Here is a 14,893-nt window from a genome sequence, read left to right as displayed (position 1 = left end):
GCATTGTGAAGTCTTCATAGACTTTATCTCCCATGATCCTTTTAGCGTCCCTGTAGTGGAGAGGGCAGTGATAGCTGCTGCCTCCTTTTTACAGATGTAGAGACTGAGACTCAGAGAAGTGTGCCCAAGGTCCCAGACGCTGAGTGGCAGCATCTGGACTTGCAGTTCTCAGATCCAGTGTTACTTTCTCGTACACCTGGCCACATGTGTGGCCCCACACGTTCTCTCGTTCAACTTGCCCACTTTCTGCAGAAGGCCAGGGCACCGGCCCATAGTAAATCATCCCCAAATTTAAGAATAGTACTTGTCTACTCCACACACACACACACACACACACACACACACACACAACCCCAGCTTCGTAATGCCTTTTATAGCTTTTCTGGCTAGAACAGATTGTCCTTCAAGCAACTTGTAACAGGAAAATCCCACCTGTGTTCAGAAATCCATCTCTCACAAGCCACTTAAGTCATCAAATCACACTGTCGTGTCTGGCCTCGAGGGAAGCCCCTTCCCTATGTGTAAGACCCCCTTTTTCCTTCTAGCCTTTGCGGATACGTTTCTGCAAACAGGGTGCCTCTCCCTTTATTGTTGGAAAGCTGAGCTGGCAGAAGTGTCTGTCATCTGCTCGTAGACAGATTGTTTTTATTAAAATATTATTTATAAATTAGATATTTTCGTTAATAATAGCAATTCATATTTAATAAATTAAAATTTCAAAAGGGAAAAACATCACTTCTAGTTTCATCCGGAAACAACCATTGACCTTTCAACATTTTAGTCTTTTTTTATTCAAATATAAATGTATCTATGTATTGGATATGTGAATTAGCTTTTTCACACCTGCTTTTACAGAATCACAGAATTTAAATTTAGAAGGAACTCAGAGGCCTCAAAGTCCTGTCTTCCTGGTTTAAGGATTCCTTTCACGTGGACCTTCACTGGGGCTGCTCAGACATGACTTGCATCCTCCAGGGACTGGGGGCCCAGTTTGCACCAAGACCATCCATTCTGGGTTTAGAAACTTCATCTTGTTTTTTCCTCCTGATGGGACAGAAAATCCACTACCCCCACCCCTGTCCCACAGCCCGCTTTGGACTTCACTTCTCAGATTGAATATCTTTAATTTCTGTGACTATCCCTTACTTGACAGTGTTTTCAGAGCCCTTCGTGATGCTGGTCACCCTCCACTGGGCAGTCTGTCCAGCTAAAACCCTGCCTCCAGCCCCCAACGTGAAGTTCCAAGTGCAGCCTGGCTGACGTGGTATACAGTGGGACGACTACTTCCCTAACTCTAGATGCCTGATCTCCAGTAACACCACCCACGATGACACCAGGTATATTTTTAGCAACTACTTCTCTCTACTGTCAGCTTTTGGATTGGTCTTTAAAGGCCATCAGAATCAGGGTTAATTAAAGAAAGATAATGCCAGTCTCAATGCTGCCTTTTCAAATTCAAAATCCATTTTGGGGAGTGGAAACGGAGCCCAACGTTTGGGGGGGGTGTGTATGTTTGTACGTTCACCATTTATCAGACATAATGCTGGGCACATTCATATCCTTCTTTTGTACTTGGTTGAGGCCCAGCTGTACGCTAGACATACATGGTGCCAGGATTATTAATCATTGTTTTACACATGAAAAAAGGCTGGGAAATTGGACACCTTGACCCAGGTTCCATGCCAGTAAGATATGGAGTCCCAGTTTAACTTGTATGTCTTGGCCCAAAGCCTGTGCTCTACCCCTATAATGTATTGCCTCAGATACGTGCAGCCTGCTATCAAGAGTCAAGTCCAGGGGTGCCTGGGTGGCTCAGTAGGTTGAGCGTCCGACTTCAGCTCAGGTCATGATCTTGAAGTTCATGAGTTTGAGCCCTACATCAGGCTCTGTGCTGATGGCTCAGAACCTGGAGCCTGATTTGGATTCTGTGTCTCCCTCTCTCTCTTCCCCTCCCCCACTCACAATCTGTCTCTCTCTTTCTCTCTCAAAAATAAACATTAAAAAAAAAAAAGTCAAGTCCAGAGTGAGACTCCCCAGGCCCAGCTGATGGGGGCCGTGGGTGGGGGGCGGTGAGTGGATTAGTACCTCCATACGATGCCAGGGACACAACAACAGAGGTGTCTGAGCCCTCCAGGTTACAGATTGTGGAGGACATGGAAGGACTACCCGGAGTTCTTTATCCTATCTTGAATCTCTGCACTTCTGAAGGAAACTTGGGTGCTATAATGGTCCAATCTTATCCTTTTCATTATACTTTTATAACATAGATCATTAAAAATTCTATCATTAATTACTTTAATGATTTTGTCATATTATTTCACTAAAAATCCCACGATACATAGCAACCATCTTTTTTCCCCCTTTGGTTCCATTCATCTGTGTGTGAATTTGTACTTTTATTGGGGAGTCCCAGGAAATAGTGGAGAACCTGTCTCAGAGTTGTCCCACCAAGGGAGAGGAGGTAAGGGTGCTCATCTACCAACTCACTGGTTGAGTTGCTCCTAAATGTGTTAACTCTCTGGCAATCGGGCCCACTTTGCAGCAAATAAGTACCTATGGTTGAGAAAGCCTTTATGTAAAAAGCTACAGATGCTTTCGGTGGGAACCTACTAGCAGGAATGGCAAGTGCATGGGGTTATGATCAAGGCATGGCAGTATCTGCTACAGAAGGTGACATTTAAGCAAAGACTTGAAGGAAGTGAGAGAGTGAGCCATGTGGACATCTGGGAGAATATTTCAGGCAGAGGAAAACAGCCAGTAAGTACAAAGGTCCTGAGGCAGGAGCTCCCGGGCATGTCTGAAGAACAGTAAGGAGGCCCACATAGCTGGAGCATAGTGAGCAAGGGGGAGAAGAGAGAAGAGAGTGAAGTCATAGGAGACAAAATCATGTAGGGCCTTCGAGTTGCTTTGAGGAATTGGGTTTCACTCTGGGAGAAACAGGAACCATGTGACGTTTGAAAAGATGTGTCACGTGGTCTAACTTCTATTTCAAAAGGATCAACCAGGCAGCTGTTCTGGAAATGGACTACATTAGAGCAGGGGAGGAAGCAAGGACATAGGAAGTTGCTGCAATATCCAGGCAAGAGATGACAATGGCTTAGGTCAGAACAGGGGCAGTAGAAGTAGGAAGTGGTCAAATTTTTAATGTAGTAGGAAGGTAAAGTCCATTGGATCTCTTGACGGATTTGATATGGGGTGTTGGGGGGAAGAGAAGTATAAAACTACTAAGGATTTAGCCTGAGCAATTGGGCTGAGATTAGGGAGACTTTGGGTGGGGCATATCTGGGGGACAATTAGGCATTTAGTTTTAAGCATGGTGATTTGTAGATGTCTTAACAGACATTCAAATGGAGATGCCACGTTAACAGGTTTGGAGCTCAGGAGAGCAGTCTAGTCTAGATATAGAAGATGGATAATTGGCTATGAACACTGGATGAGCTCACTAAGAGAGTCATCTCCTTGGGATCGCCTCCAAATCTGTGATTACCTGTATCCTGGCACTTCTCATGCTGTCTACCATGTCTCTTATCCACACATTCAATCTTCTCTCTCTTCATCCCACTATGCTACATTCCAGGCAATTTCTTCAGATCAAACATCCAGGTCAGCAATTCTCTCTTTTGCTGTTTCTAGTCTGTCATTTAAACTTTTAGAACTACAGTTTTTCATTCCCACAGGTTTCACTTTAAAAAAAAAATCTGTGCTCTATTTTGATAGCCTTTATCATATCGATTCCTACTTTTGTCTTTGTTTAAAACATATATGTTGTATAATCTTTATTCAATAATTTGTTATCTGAAGTTCTTAAAATCTGACCATGCTCTCATTATGCCTCCACTATGACAGTCTGTTTCCACACGCACATGTGCATGCACGTGTGTGTGTTTAATCTTTGGAGCTCATGTTTATGAGGGTCTTGTAGGAGTGTTGTGTGGCTCAGTAAGGGCATGTACAGATTTTTTTTTTTTTTTACTCTGCTGGGTGTTTTATCCTTGGGCTAAGTTTTTTTTTTAATTTTTTAATGTTTTTATTTTTGAGAGAGAGAGAGAGACAGACAGAACATGATCGGGGGAGGGGCAGAGAGAGAGAGGGAGACACAGAATCTGAAGCAGGCTCCAGGCTCTGAGCCATCAGCACAGAGCCCGATGTGGGGCTTGAACTCACAAGCTGTGAGATCATGACCCGTGTCAAAGTCAGACGCTGAACCAACTGAGCCACGCAAGCGCCCCTCTCTGGGCTAATTTCTACACTAATTCCTCAGGCTGGGGGTTCCTGGACACAGTGTAAACCTGAATCCCAAACCTGTGCATGGTTGCAAATTCTCTCAGGACCTGTTTCCCCTCATCTCTAGAAACTTTTCCCCCAAAAGCGGGGGAACTTTTTCTAGCTTACCTCTTTATGAAGGATGAAGCCTTCAAGGTGCCAGCTTTATGCCCAAGGTCCCACTTCCAACTTCCTATGGGGCATGGCCAGAGCCTTATTTCTCACACTTATGTCGACATTCACACTCAAGGGCAACAATCCACGCACACCCCTGCCTACCCCTAGCAGCCACAGCCAGTTCCCATGCTGACCACTTGGGTTTTCAGTTCTCCAGCTCCTGGCAGTTCTCTGTCTCTTCCTGCAAATTTAGCTTTGCATTGAAAAGAATTTCTACTTGAGCCAGCATTTCTGTTTGTAGCAGGAGTATTTTCAGGTTATCTTATCTGTCCCATGTTGGGACTGGAAGTCCCCTCAGGGATGATTTTGGTGGTCAGATTAGCTCAGCAGAAACTATTTTCTAGAACAACAGGCCCATTTGAGTGGACGTGATGCCCCCTAGCTCCCTGTCATGTTGGAAGCATCTGCTCCCGTGAGGAGTTTGTGGAGGGTGATCTGCCAGGCACCATCCTGGCTTATTTCTCTGGCTCTGCCCACACTGATGATTACTTGGTTCACTTTGTGCCACAGAGGCCTTTGTCGTAATGAATTGAACTAGAGACCAATGTGCCCAGCTGCCATGACAGAGGCCTAGCTCGCCCTGGCCAGCAGGCCCCAGGACTGGCTGTCTAGAAATCCTATGGAGCGACGTCCAGTAGGGCCATGCCATTGCAGCCAGTGGCAGAGAATGAAGGGAAGGGGGACCAGTAATGCCACAAACAGCTGCTTCCTATGGCCCCCAAAAGATGATGTACCCCATTTGCTATGGCCTATTTCCTGAGATGCCCTAAAGACCTGGGAACCCCAAACAAGTCCCGGTAAGAGCAGGGGAAGCCGAGAAAGGAAAGAATCAGGTGCAGCCCAAGGCCTGCGCTAGCTGGGAGGGCAGGCAGAGCCTGGGCAGACTCGTCTATTTGGCCACAATCAAAGGAGACATGAGGACTGACCAGTAGGGCTGTGTGCACACCATTAGTGCCAATCAGTGACAGTCCCCATGTGTGTCATCCAGGGTGAGGGAGCGGGGGCACTTCAAAGCCGCTCTGTGAAGCCTCGGTGTAGTAGGAGCCTCTGAAAGCTGTTTTAGGACCATTATGTATCAGTCAGTGAAAGTGAAAGGGGCTGAAGAGGAAGAGGGCAGAGACCTCACGGATGCCTTTCTACTTTCTCTGTTCCACAAACCCCCATCCACCTGCTCACTGCTGGGCTGAAGGACAGGGTCACCGAGTGTTTGAATGGACTGATGCCATCCAGTTCAACCTTCTATCTGGTACAGGTTCTGCAACCTTCTTGCCAGACAGCCTCCCACTGTGGGGCTCTTGCTGCTAACTTCAGGTAGGGCTGTGCTCATTTTAAGCCTCTTCTTATTCTGAGATAAAAATCTGCCTTTCAGCCATTTCCACCTAGACCCATTCCTCTGCTGGTTGCTGAGGAAGAAGGGCCTCCCGCTTTCACTGGCTCAGGAACACAGAGAGGATGTCCCAAGAGAACCTACAGTCTGACAGGGACTGAGAGAACCAGGGCTCCTCAGAACTAGCTCCCCCCAAGAATGCCCATCCAAGGAAGGAAAGAGGGTGACCAGTGGGACAAAGGCATGCCAGAGGAAGGTGGCTGAGCTACGTTTTCCCTTTCTTACCGGAGACTCGGTTCTGACCCCACCTGTGCCTAGGGAAGCATCCTCCTGGACGGGAAATAAAATCAGGCTCTTGAGTGAGCACTGAACGTCCAAGCTAGAAAATTATTTTATCCTGTCCCTGCATATAAAACAGTGAATTGAAACCAAAAGTGGTCTGTGAAGATGAGTGTCCTGTGAAGGATGTTCCTGTTGGGAGGCAGGCCATTGTAAGTCCTCTGGGCTGGGCTCCAGCATTGGAGCAGGCTGTCTGGAACTCTGGGCAAGGGGTTTGGCAGCCCCACTCCAGAGCAGCAGGAGTTACTGGGGGTCTTGTCCTTGAAGGCACTGGCGATGAATCCCTATTTTCTGTGTGCCTGCTGGAGGCCCATCATGGTTTTCAAGTAATTGTGCTGGACGCAGAAAGGGGGAGAAAACAGGAATTGATTAGCAGGTATGGAATTAAGAACCAGAAGCCATGCCGCTTACACCCACCCAACCATTCATCCTGCAAACATCACATTCTGGGGACGAGGATGCCCACTGACCAGCCCCAATTCTGTTGAGAAATAATGTTCCATTCATCCCCTTTCATATTTTCATCCTAAAGAAAGTGTGTAAAACTGTTTTAAAATGGTGTGGCAGGCATGTTTAAAAGGAGATGTGTATGCTTCAAAGGCCCACTTGAAAGTTTCTGGCAAGAATTAGGTTCAAAAAGAAAAGAAGAGGGTTCTGTCTCCACAGGGGTGGGCACACATGTATTCCGAAGGGCCCTCCCTCTGCAAACCAGATTGATGTTCACAAATTCTTCCCTTTTAATGCAGTTCTAGGCCCTCAGAAAGCAGGTGGGAAAGGTACACTGAAACAGAAACAGTGGGCAGTAAGCAAGCAAGTCCTAAAACCAACTTGAAATGTAGGTATGAATCCTCGATCCTCCACAAGGTGGGAACGGAAACTGAAGCTCCCGTATTCAGCCAGAATTCTTTTCTACCCCCAATGTTTTTATTGTGGCAAAATACCTACCTTACATAAACATTTCCCATTTTAACCATTAAATTTTTTAAATTATTATTTTAGAGAGAGGGTGCGTGCACAAGTGGGAGAGGGGGAGAGGGAGAAGGAGAGAGAATCTTAGGTAGGCTCCATGCTCAGTGTGGAGCTTGATGTGGGGCTCGATCCCCTGACCTGGGATCATGACCTGAGCCAGAACCAAGAGTCAGATGCCCAACGAACTGGGCCCCCCCATCTTAACCATTTTTAAGTGTACAGTTTGGTGATGTACTGATAATGTGCAACCACCACTATCACCCATCTCCGTATGTCTTTTCATCTGGCAAAACTGAAATTCCATACCAATTAAACACTCACTCCTCATTCCCCTACCCCCGAGACCCTACCAACCACCATTCTATTTACTGTCTCTATGATTCTAGCTACTCCAAGCACCTCATGTGAATGGAATCATATAGCTAATTTGCCTTTTTGTGACTGGCTTATTTCACTTAGTGGCTGGACTATTTTATATTCCCGCCAATAGCACACACACAACAGTTCCAATTATTCCACATCCTCACCAATACTTGTTATTTTGTTGTTGTTGTTGTTTTGTTTTGTTTGTTTTGTTTTTTCTGGATCATTGCCATCCTAATGGGTATAAGGAGGTATCTTGTAGTTTTAATTTGCCTTTTCCTGATGATTTGTGACGTTGAGCATCTTTTCATACGCTTACCGTCCATCTGTATATTGTCTTTTGAGAAATGTCTACTCTTTGCCCATTTTTTAGTTTTAAAGTTCTCTAGAGGGGGGCCTGGGTGGCTCAGCTGGCTAAGCATCCAACTTCGGCTCGGGTTGGATCTTAGAGTTTATGGGTTTGAGCCTGTGTCAGCATAGAGCCCGGAGCCTGCTTCAGATTCTGTCTCCCTCTCTCTCTGCCCCTCTCCCATTTGCACTCTATCTCTGTCTTTCAAAAATAAACATTAAAAAATTAAAAAAAAAGAAGTTCTCTATATATTCAGGATATTAATCCCTTATCAAGTTGGAATTTTTGAAGGGAAGTTAAAACGGCCCTGGGTTGGCAATGCCCTGTGGCTAACTGCAAAATCAAGTGCAAATGCCATCAGGGGGAAAGAATGCACTTATGCACTCATGACCCCTACACCTTCAGTTCAATCAAACATGAACTTATCACACACACACACACACACACACACACACACACACACACACACACACAGATAAAAGCCACCATAAGAGAAATTTAGCAAAATGGAAAACATTTTGACCTTGAAAAATCTGATCCATGTACTTTACGTATAAAAATATATATGAAAAGTTTAAATAAATATTAAGATGGAATGGCTCAAGTATAACATTTACATATCAAGTTTCTGTGTTGGCATGTCTTTTTCTTTCCTTCCTTCTTCTTTCTTTCCTTCCTTCTTTCCTTTCTCTCTTCTCTTCCCCCCCTCCCCCCTCCCCTCCCTTCCCCTCCCCTCCCCTTGCCTCCTCTCCTCTCATAGGTTCCACACTGGGCTTAAACTCATGACCCTGAGATAAAGACCTGAGCTGAGATCAAGAGCCAGGTGTTTAACTGACTGAGTCATCCAGGCGCCCCATGTGGGCACATCTTAAACATAAAAATTGTCCAATGCAGAGTTCTCCTAGAGATTGAGGGATGGTGGGAGAATATAATACTGACCTATAGAAATGCAGGATTCCCCTGTTGAATGATTTAGAATTTAAATGTTTATCTGAGACTTTGGAAGTAAAGACAACACAAGGTTATGGGGCACCTGGGTGGCTCAATCTGTTATGCTTCCAACTCTTGGTTTTGGCTCAGATCATGATCTCATGGTTTGTGAATTCGATCCCTACATTGAGCTCTGCATTGACAGCACAGAGCCTACTTGGGAATCTCTCTCTCTCTCTCTCTCTCTCTCTCTCTCTCTCTCTCTGTCCCTCCCCTGTGCACACGCACTTACCTCTCTCTCAAAAAATAAATAAATAAGCATTAAAAAAAAAAAAAAAGAAAAAGGAAGGTTTGCCTGTAATGTCAAGAGAGAAATTCATGGTGGTAGCCATGCAAATCACTTTGGTCCATCTTTTCTGTGATCTTGAAATAATTTATGCCAGTCAAAACAAGTTCACAACAATTTACAATAAGGAATAAAATTTTGGAAGCTCTTTTCTCAAAGCCAAAGACCTTTTGGTCCTCTTATTCAATATATATGATGACTTTAACCAATTGATCAAAATTAACCTCACCAATAAGGGGACAAAGCAACATCTTGTGCCTCTTGTTACAGACTGAATGTTTATACCACCTCAAAACACATTTGTTTATCGCCACTATAATGGTATTTAGAGGTGGGAAATTTTGGGAGGTAATTAGGTTTAGATGAAATCATGAGGGTAGAGCTCTCATGATGGTTTAGTGTCCTTATAAAAAGAGGAAGAGTGAGAAGACTCTCTCTACACAAATATATGTCTAGGAAAAGGCCATGTGAGCACACAGCAAAAAGATGGCTGCTTACAAACCAGGAAGAAGGCCCTCACCAAGAAGCAAATCTGCCAGCACCTTGATCTTGGTCTTCCCAGCCTCCAGAACCATAAGAAAGAAATGTCTGTTGTTTAAGACACTCGTGTATGGCATTTTGTTATAGCATCCCAGGCTGAATAAGACATGTCCTAATATGATGTACATGAAGAACATGACATCATTCCTGTGGTATTTCTGCCCAGAATGCAGAACTTGAACTTAAATCACAAGAAAACATCAGACAAACTTAAACTGAGGGACATTCAACCAAATAACTGGCCTGTACTCTTCAAAAATATCAAAATCATGGGGTGCCTGGGTGGCTCAGTCGGTTGGGCGTCTGACTTTGGCTCAGGTCATGATCTTGCAGTCTGTGAGTTCAAGCCCCATGTCAGGCTCTGCGCTGACAGCTCAGAGCCTGGAGTCTGCTTCAGATTCTGTCTCTATCTCTCTTTGCCCCTCCCCTGCTCTCACTGTGTCTCTCTCTCTCAAAAATAAAATAAAAACATAAAAAAAAATGTTTTTAAAAATCAAAATCACGAAACACAAGGAAAGACCCAGGAATTGTTCTAGATTAAAGGATACATGGCACCTAAATGTGATGTGTAATCCTAGACTTGATCCTGGCCAGGGTGTGAGAGGAAAACAACTATAAAGGACACCATTAGGTCAACTGTCGAAAGTTACATATGGACCTTGGGTAAAATAATATTGTTGCATCATTGTTAATTTTCCTGATTTCAATTACTATATCATGATTATGTAGGAGAATGTACTTGCTCTTTTTTTTTTTTTAGTGTTTATTTTTGAGAGAGAGAGAGAGACAGAGACAGAGACAGAGCGTGAGTGCGGGAGGGGCAGAGAGCAAGGGAGACACAGTATCTGAAGCAGGTTTCAGGCTCTGAGCTGTCAGCACAGAGCCCAACGAAGGGCTCGAACTCACAAGCCGTGAGATCATGACCTGAGCTGAAGTCGGACACTTAACTGCCTGAGCCACCCAGGCACCCTGAGAAGGTACTTGTTCTTAAAAAGTAAGCACTGAAATATTTAGGAGTAAAAAACCAAGAGAATGACATGTTCTAAAATTCACTGTGGTTATGGTTGCATTTAACTGTGGATATATGAAAAAACCACTGGTTGTATACTATAAATGGGCGAATTGTATGGTATTTAAATTATATCTCAAAGGTTTTTTTTTAATGGTTATTTATTTATTTATTTGAGAGAGAAAGAGAGAGAGTGTCAGCAGGGGAGGGGCAGAGAGAGAGAGAGAGAGAGAGAGAGAGAGAGAGAGAGAGAGAGAATCTCAAGCAGGCCTTGAGCCATCAATAGGAAATCTTATGTGGTGTTCAACCCCACATACCACAAGATTGTGACCTGAGCCAAAAATCAAGAGTCAGACACTCAACTTAATAAGCCACCCAGATGACCCCCTTTGTTTCTTTTTATTTTTATTCTCTCTTTTAGGGTTATGATTAGATGTATGTTAGACTTTCTCATTATGTCCTGTGTATCTCCTAAAGTCTGTCATTTCTTCTAGCCTCTCACCTCTCTATGCTGTAATTTGGGTAATTTTGTTACATTCCTATTTCAGTTTATTAATGCCCTCTTCAGCTGTGTCTAGTCAGCCATATCTAAAAACTGTACTTGGTTTTTCTTCAAATCTGCTTGGTCATTTTTAATAAACTCTTATTTCATGCCCTTTAAAAAAAGGATAAGGCTCCAATATCCTTTCGTGATAAAAATACTCAGTGAACTAGGTACAGAAGAGAGCTTTTTCACCCTGATAGAAGAAAGGTTCTAAGAATAAACTTCAAAGTGTGCTACTCAGAGTGTGTTCCCTGGACCAGCCACATCAGTATCATCTGGGAGCTTATCAGAAATGCAGAATCTCAGGCTCCACCCCAGGGCTGCTGCATCAGACTCTATTCTAACAGTCTGGTGATTCATGTGTACTGCGCGGAGTGAGAAGTTCTGCTATAAGGCTCTTCTTTTTTTTTTTCTAGGAAAACCCCATAGCCAACATTATAGTTAATGGTGAAGGAATGAACACCTTCCCCCTAAGGTCAGGAACAAGACAAAGATGGCGACTTTCATCTCTTATTTCAACATCGTACTAGAGGTTCCAGCCAGGCAAAGCAGGTGAGAAAAAGATATAAAAGGCATTGGATTGGAAAGAAAGAAGTAAAACTATTTGTATTTGTATATGACATGATCTCCTATATAGAGATAATCCTAAGGAATCCACTAAAGAACTATTAAAATTAATAAATTAGTTTAGCAAGGTGGTAGAATACCACATCATTATACAAAAATTGGGGGCACCTGGGTGGCCCAGTCAGTTAAGTGTCCAACTTCGGCTTAAGTGTCTGACTTCGGCTCAGGTAATGATCTCACGGTTTGTGAGTTTGAGCCCTGTGTTGGGCTCTGTGCTGATCTGTGCTGACAGCTGGGAGCCTGGAGCCTGCCTCGGATTCTGTGTCTCCCTCTCTCTCTGCCCCTCCCCTGATCACGCTTTCTCTCTCTCTCTCAAAAAAACATTAAAAAAAAATTTTTTTTTAGAAAAAAAATCAATTGTATTTCTATACACATGCAATGAACAATCCAAAAGTGAAATTTAAAATACAATTCAATTCATAATAGGGGTGCCTGGTGGCTCAGTTGGTTAAGTGTCCAACTCTTGGTTTCAGCTCAGGTCATGATCTCACAGTTTGTGAGTTCAAGTCCTGATTCAGGCTCTGCACTGACAGTGCAGACAAGGGGTTCTCTGTCTCCCTCTCTCTGTCCCTCCCCCGGTCTCTTACTCTCTCTCAAAAATAAATAAATATTTTAATAAACAAAATTCCATTCATAATAGCATCAAAAAGAATAAAATACTTAGGGGCACCTGGGTAGCTCAGTCAGTTAAGCATCTGACTTCGGCTCAGGTCATGATCTCACGGTTTGTGAGTTCGAGCCCCGCAATGGGCTCTGTGCTGACAGCTTGGAGCCTGGAGCCTGCTTCGGATTCTGTGTCTCCTTCTCTCTCTGCCCCTCCCCAGCTTGTGCTCTGTCTCTCTATGTCTCTCAAAAAATAAATAAATGTAAAAAAAAATTTTTTTTAAAAGAATAAAATACTTAGGAATAAACTTTTTTTAAACAAGTACAAAACTTATACTCTGAAAAGTACAATTATACTGGAAGAAATTAAAGACCTAAATAAATAGAAAGATAGCCTATGTTCATAGATTTGAAGACAATATTAAGATGTCAATATTCCCCAAAGCAACTGATAGATTCAACACAACCCCTATCCCAGCTGGCTTCTTTGCATAAACTGACAAGCTGGTCTGAATATTTGTTTGGAAATACAAGGAACCCAGAATAGTCAAAACAGTCTTAAAAAAGAACAAAGATGGAGAATTTCTACTTTGTAATTTCAAAACTAACTACAAATCTACAGCAACCAACACAGTATAGTACTGGCATAATGACATACAGATCAATGGGATAGACCTGAGAGTCCAAAAATTAAAACCTCACATTTCTGGTCAATTGAATTTCAACAAGGGTAACAAGATAATTCAAAAAAGAATGAATTTTTTTCAACAATTGGCACTGGGAAAACTGGATATCCACCTGCAAGAGAATAAAGTTGGACCCCTGCCTCATACCACGTGCCCCCTCCACTAAGCCCAGCAGGGGCAGGCCTCTTTATGGCCAAAGCAGGAAATCCCTACATGGTGGTCACAGTCAAATGATCTTTGAGGCTGGGCTATCTAGGCCTACTTGCCCCTACTCAATTCTCTCCCAAATGCTCTGGGAGAGCCCTGCCTCCCCACAGAGAGATTTTCATGGACAACCCTGAGTGAGCTCTTTGGAGTCAGGTAGTGGGGTCAAGGGGGACAGCTTGGCCAGGGTCTCCTTCCCCAGCCAAAGTGGTTGCGTTCCAGCAAACTTTTTCAGAGAGGCAGGGCCCTGTCCACTGATCTGGGCATCCCTCCAGGGGCCAGGGTTAATAAAGCTTGATGATCACAGCACAAAGCTAAATGGCTAAATTTAGCTCCCATCCTCTCTTCTGCTGAGGGAATTGGACCAGGCAGCTGGAGTGGGCAGGGAACCTGCTCCAAACCACCACTAATTAGGCCAGGAATGTACATTTAACCCAAGAAGAGTCATCTAGGCTTTCCCTCTGGAGAGACACAAAGTAAGTAGTCAGGTGATATACTGGACATTGGAGCTGGGAAGTCTTAGAAAATAGCCAGACTGGGGGCAAAGACTGGGGCTAAAATCGAGAAGTGAGTGGGAAGAACAGATAGGGGAAGGAGTAGACCTCAGGAAGAAGCTCAGGGACAGAGAGAGGCCTGGAGGGAGAGGAGCCGGAGGCTGTTTCCTGCAGATGAGCTCTGTGGCCTGCTACTCAAAGTGTGATCTCGGACGAGCAGCATGGGCATCATCTGAGCCTTATTAGAAATGTGGAATCTCAGGCTCCACCCTAGACATGCTACGTCTGAATCTGCAATCTAACAAGTCAGTACAGATGTCAGCTTAACTATAAGTGTAAAGAGAATGAATTCAATAAGGAGAGGACTTAATTATGACACAAAATCCAGAAGCCAAGTAAGAAAAGACTAATACACTTGATTTCATAAAAATCAACAGAATAACTACAAAAAAATAGGTAAAGACAAATGACAAACAGGGAAATATTTGCAATTCATATCATAAAGAGCCAATCTCCCCAGTATATCAAGACTTCCTACAAATTAATAAGAATAAAGACCAATATACAATAGAAAAATAGGGGCACCTGGGTGGCTCAGTCGGTTAAGCATCTGACTTTGGCTCAGGTCATATCATGGTTCATGAGTTTGAGCCCCTCATTGGGCTCTGTGCTGACAGCTCTCAGCCTGGAGCCTACTTCAGATTCTGTGTCTCCTTCTCTCTTTCTGCCCCTCCCTCACCTCTCTCTCTCTCTCTCTCTCTCTCTCTCAAAAATTAAAAAAAATAGGCAAAAATATGAACAGGCAATTTATAGGAAAAGAAATTAAAATGGCCCTTAAATATATGAGGAGAAGCTCAACTTCACTCATAATAAGAGAAATGTAAAATAGAATACCTGAGAGACCATTTTTCACCTTTTAGACTGGAAAAAAAAAACAAAAAGCAGGATAATACAACTTGTAGTGAGGCTGTGGGGGTACAGATGGGTCCAGCTCTAGACAGGTGATTTGGCACCATCCATTAAAAGTACACATGTCCTGGGGTGCCTGGGTGGCTTAGTCGGTTAAGCGTCTGACTTCTGCTCAGGTCATGATCTCATGATTTGTTGGTTCAAGCCCTGCGTC

General features: G+C 43.8%; 1 protein-coding gene and 1 long non-coding RNA gene across 7 annotated transcripts in view; one reads left to right on the top strand and one right to left on the bottom strand.

The window, feature by feature from the left end:
- LOC147583620 (uncharacterized) overlaps positions 1 to 14,893 on the top strand; it is an 83,141-nt gene that overhangs the window by 43,526 nt on the left and 24,722 nt on the right. For all 6 annotated transcript variants that reach the window (XR_015248408.1, XR_015248407.1, XR_015248412.1 and 3 more), the window contains exons 3-4: positions 1,154 to 1,337; positions 11,573 to 11,708. This is a non-coding gene — a long non-coding RNA (uncharacterized LOC147583620). The remainder of the gene's footprint in view (positions 1 to 1,153; positions 1,338 to 11,572; positions 11,709 to 14,893) is intronic.
- KIF9 (kinesin family member 9) overlaps positions 6,141 to 14,893 on the bottom strand; it is a 30,499-nt gene continuing 21,746 nt past the window's right edge. The window contains exon 12 of the mRNA XM_086698376.1: positions 6,141 to 6,441. Coding sequence (XP_086554502.1) covers positions 6,391 to 6,441 — 51 coding nt within the window. The 3' untranslated portion in view covers positions 6,141 to 6,390. The remainder of the gene's footprint in view (positions 6,442 to 14,893) is intronic.

Source organism: Puma concolor, chromosome A2 (genome assembly GCF_028749965.1).
Source record: "Puma concolor isolate L17-30 chromosome A2, mPumCon1.1.hap2, whole genome shotgun sequence".
Taxonomy (NCBI): Eukaryota; Metazoa; Chordata; class Mammalia; order Carnivora; family Felidae; genus Puma; species Puma concolor.
This window is presented reverse-complemented; position numbering and strand designations above follow the sequence as displayed.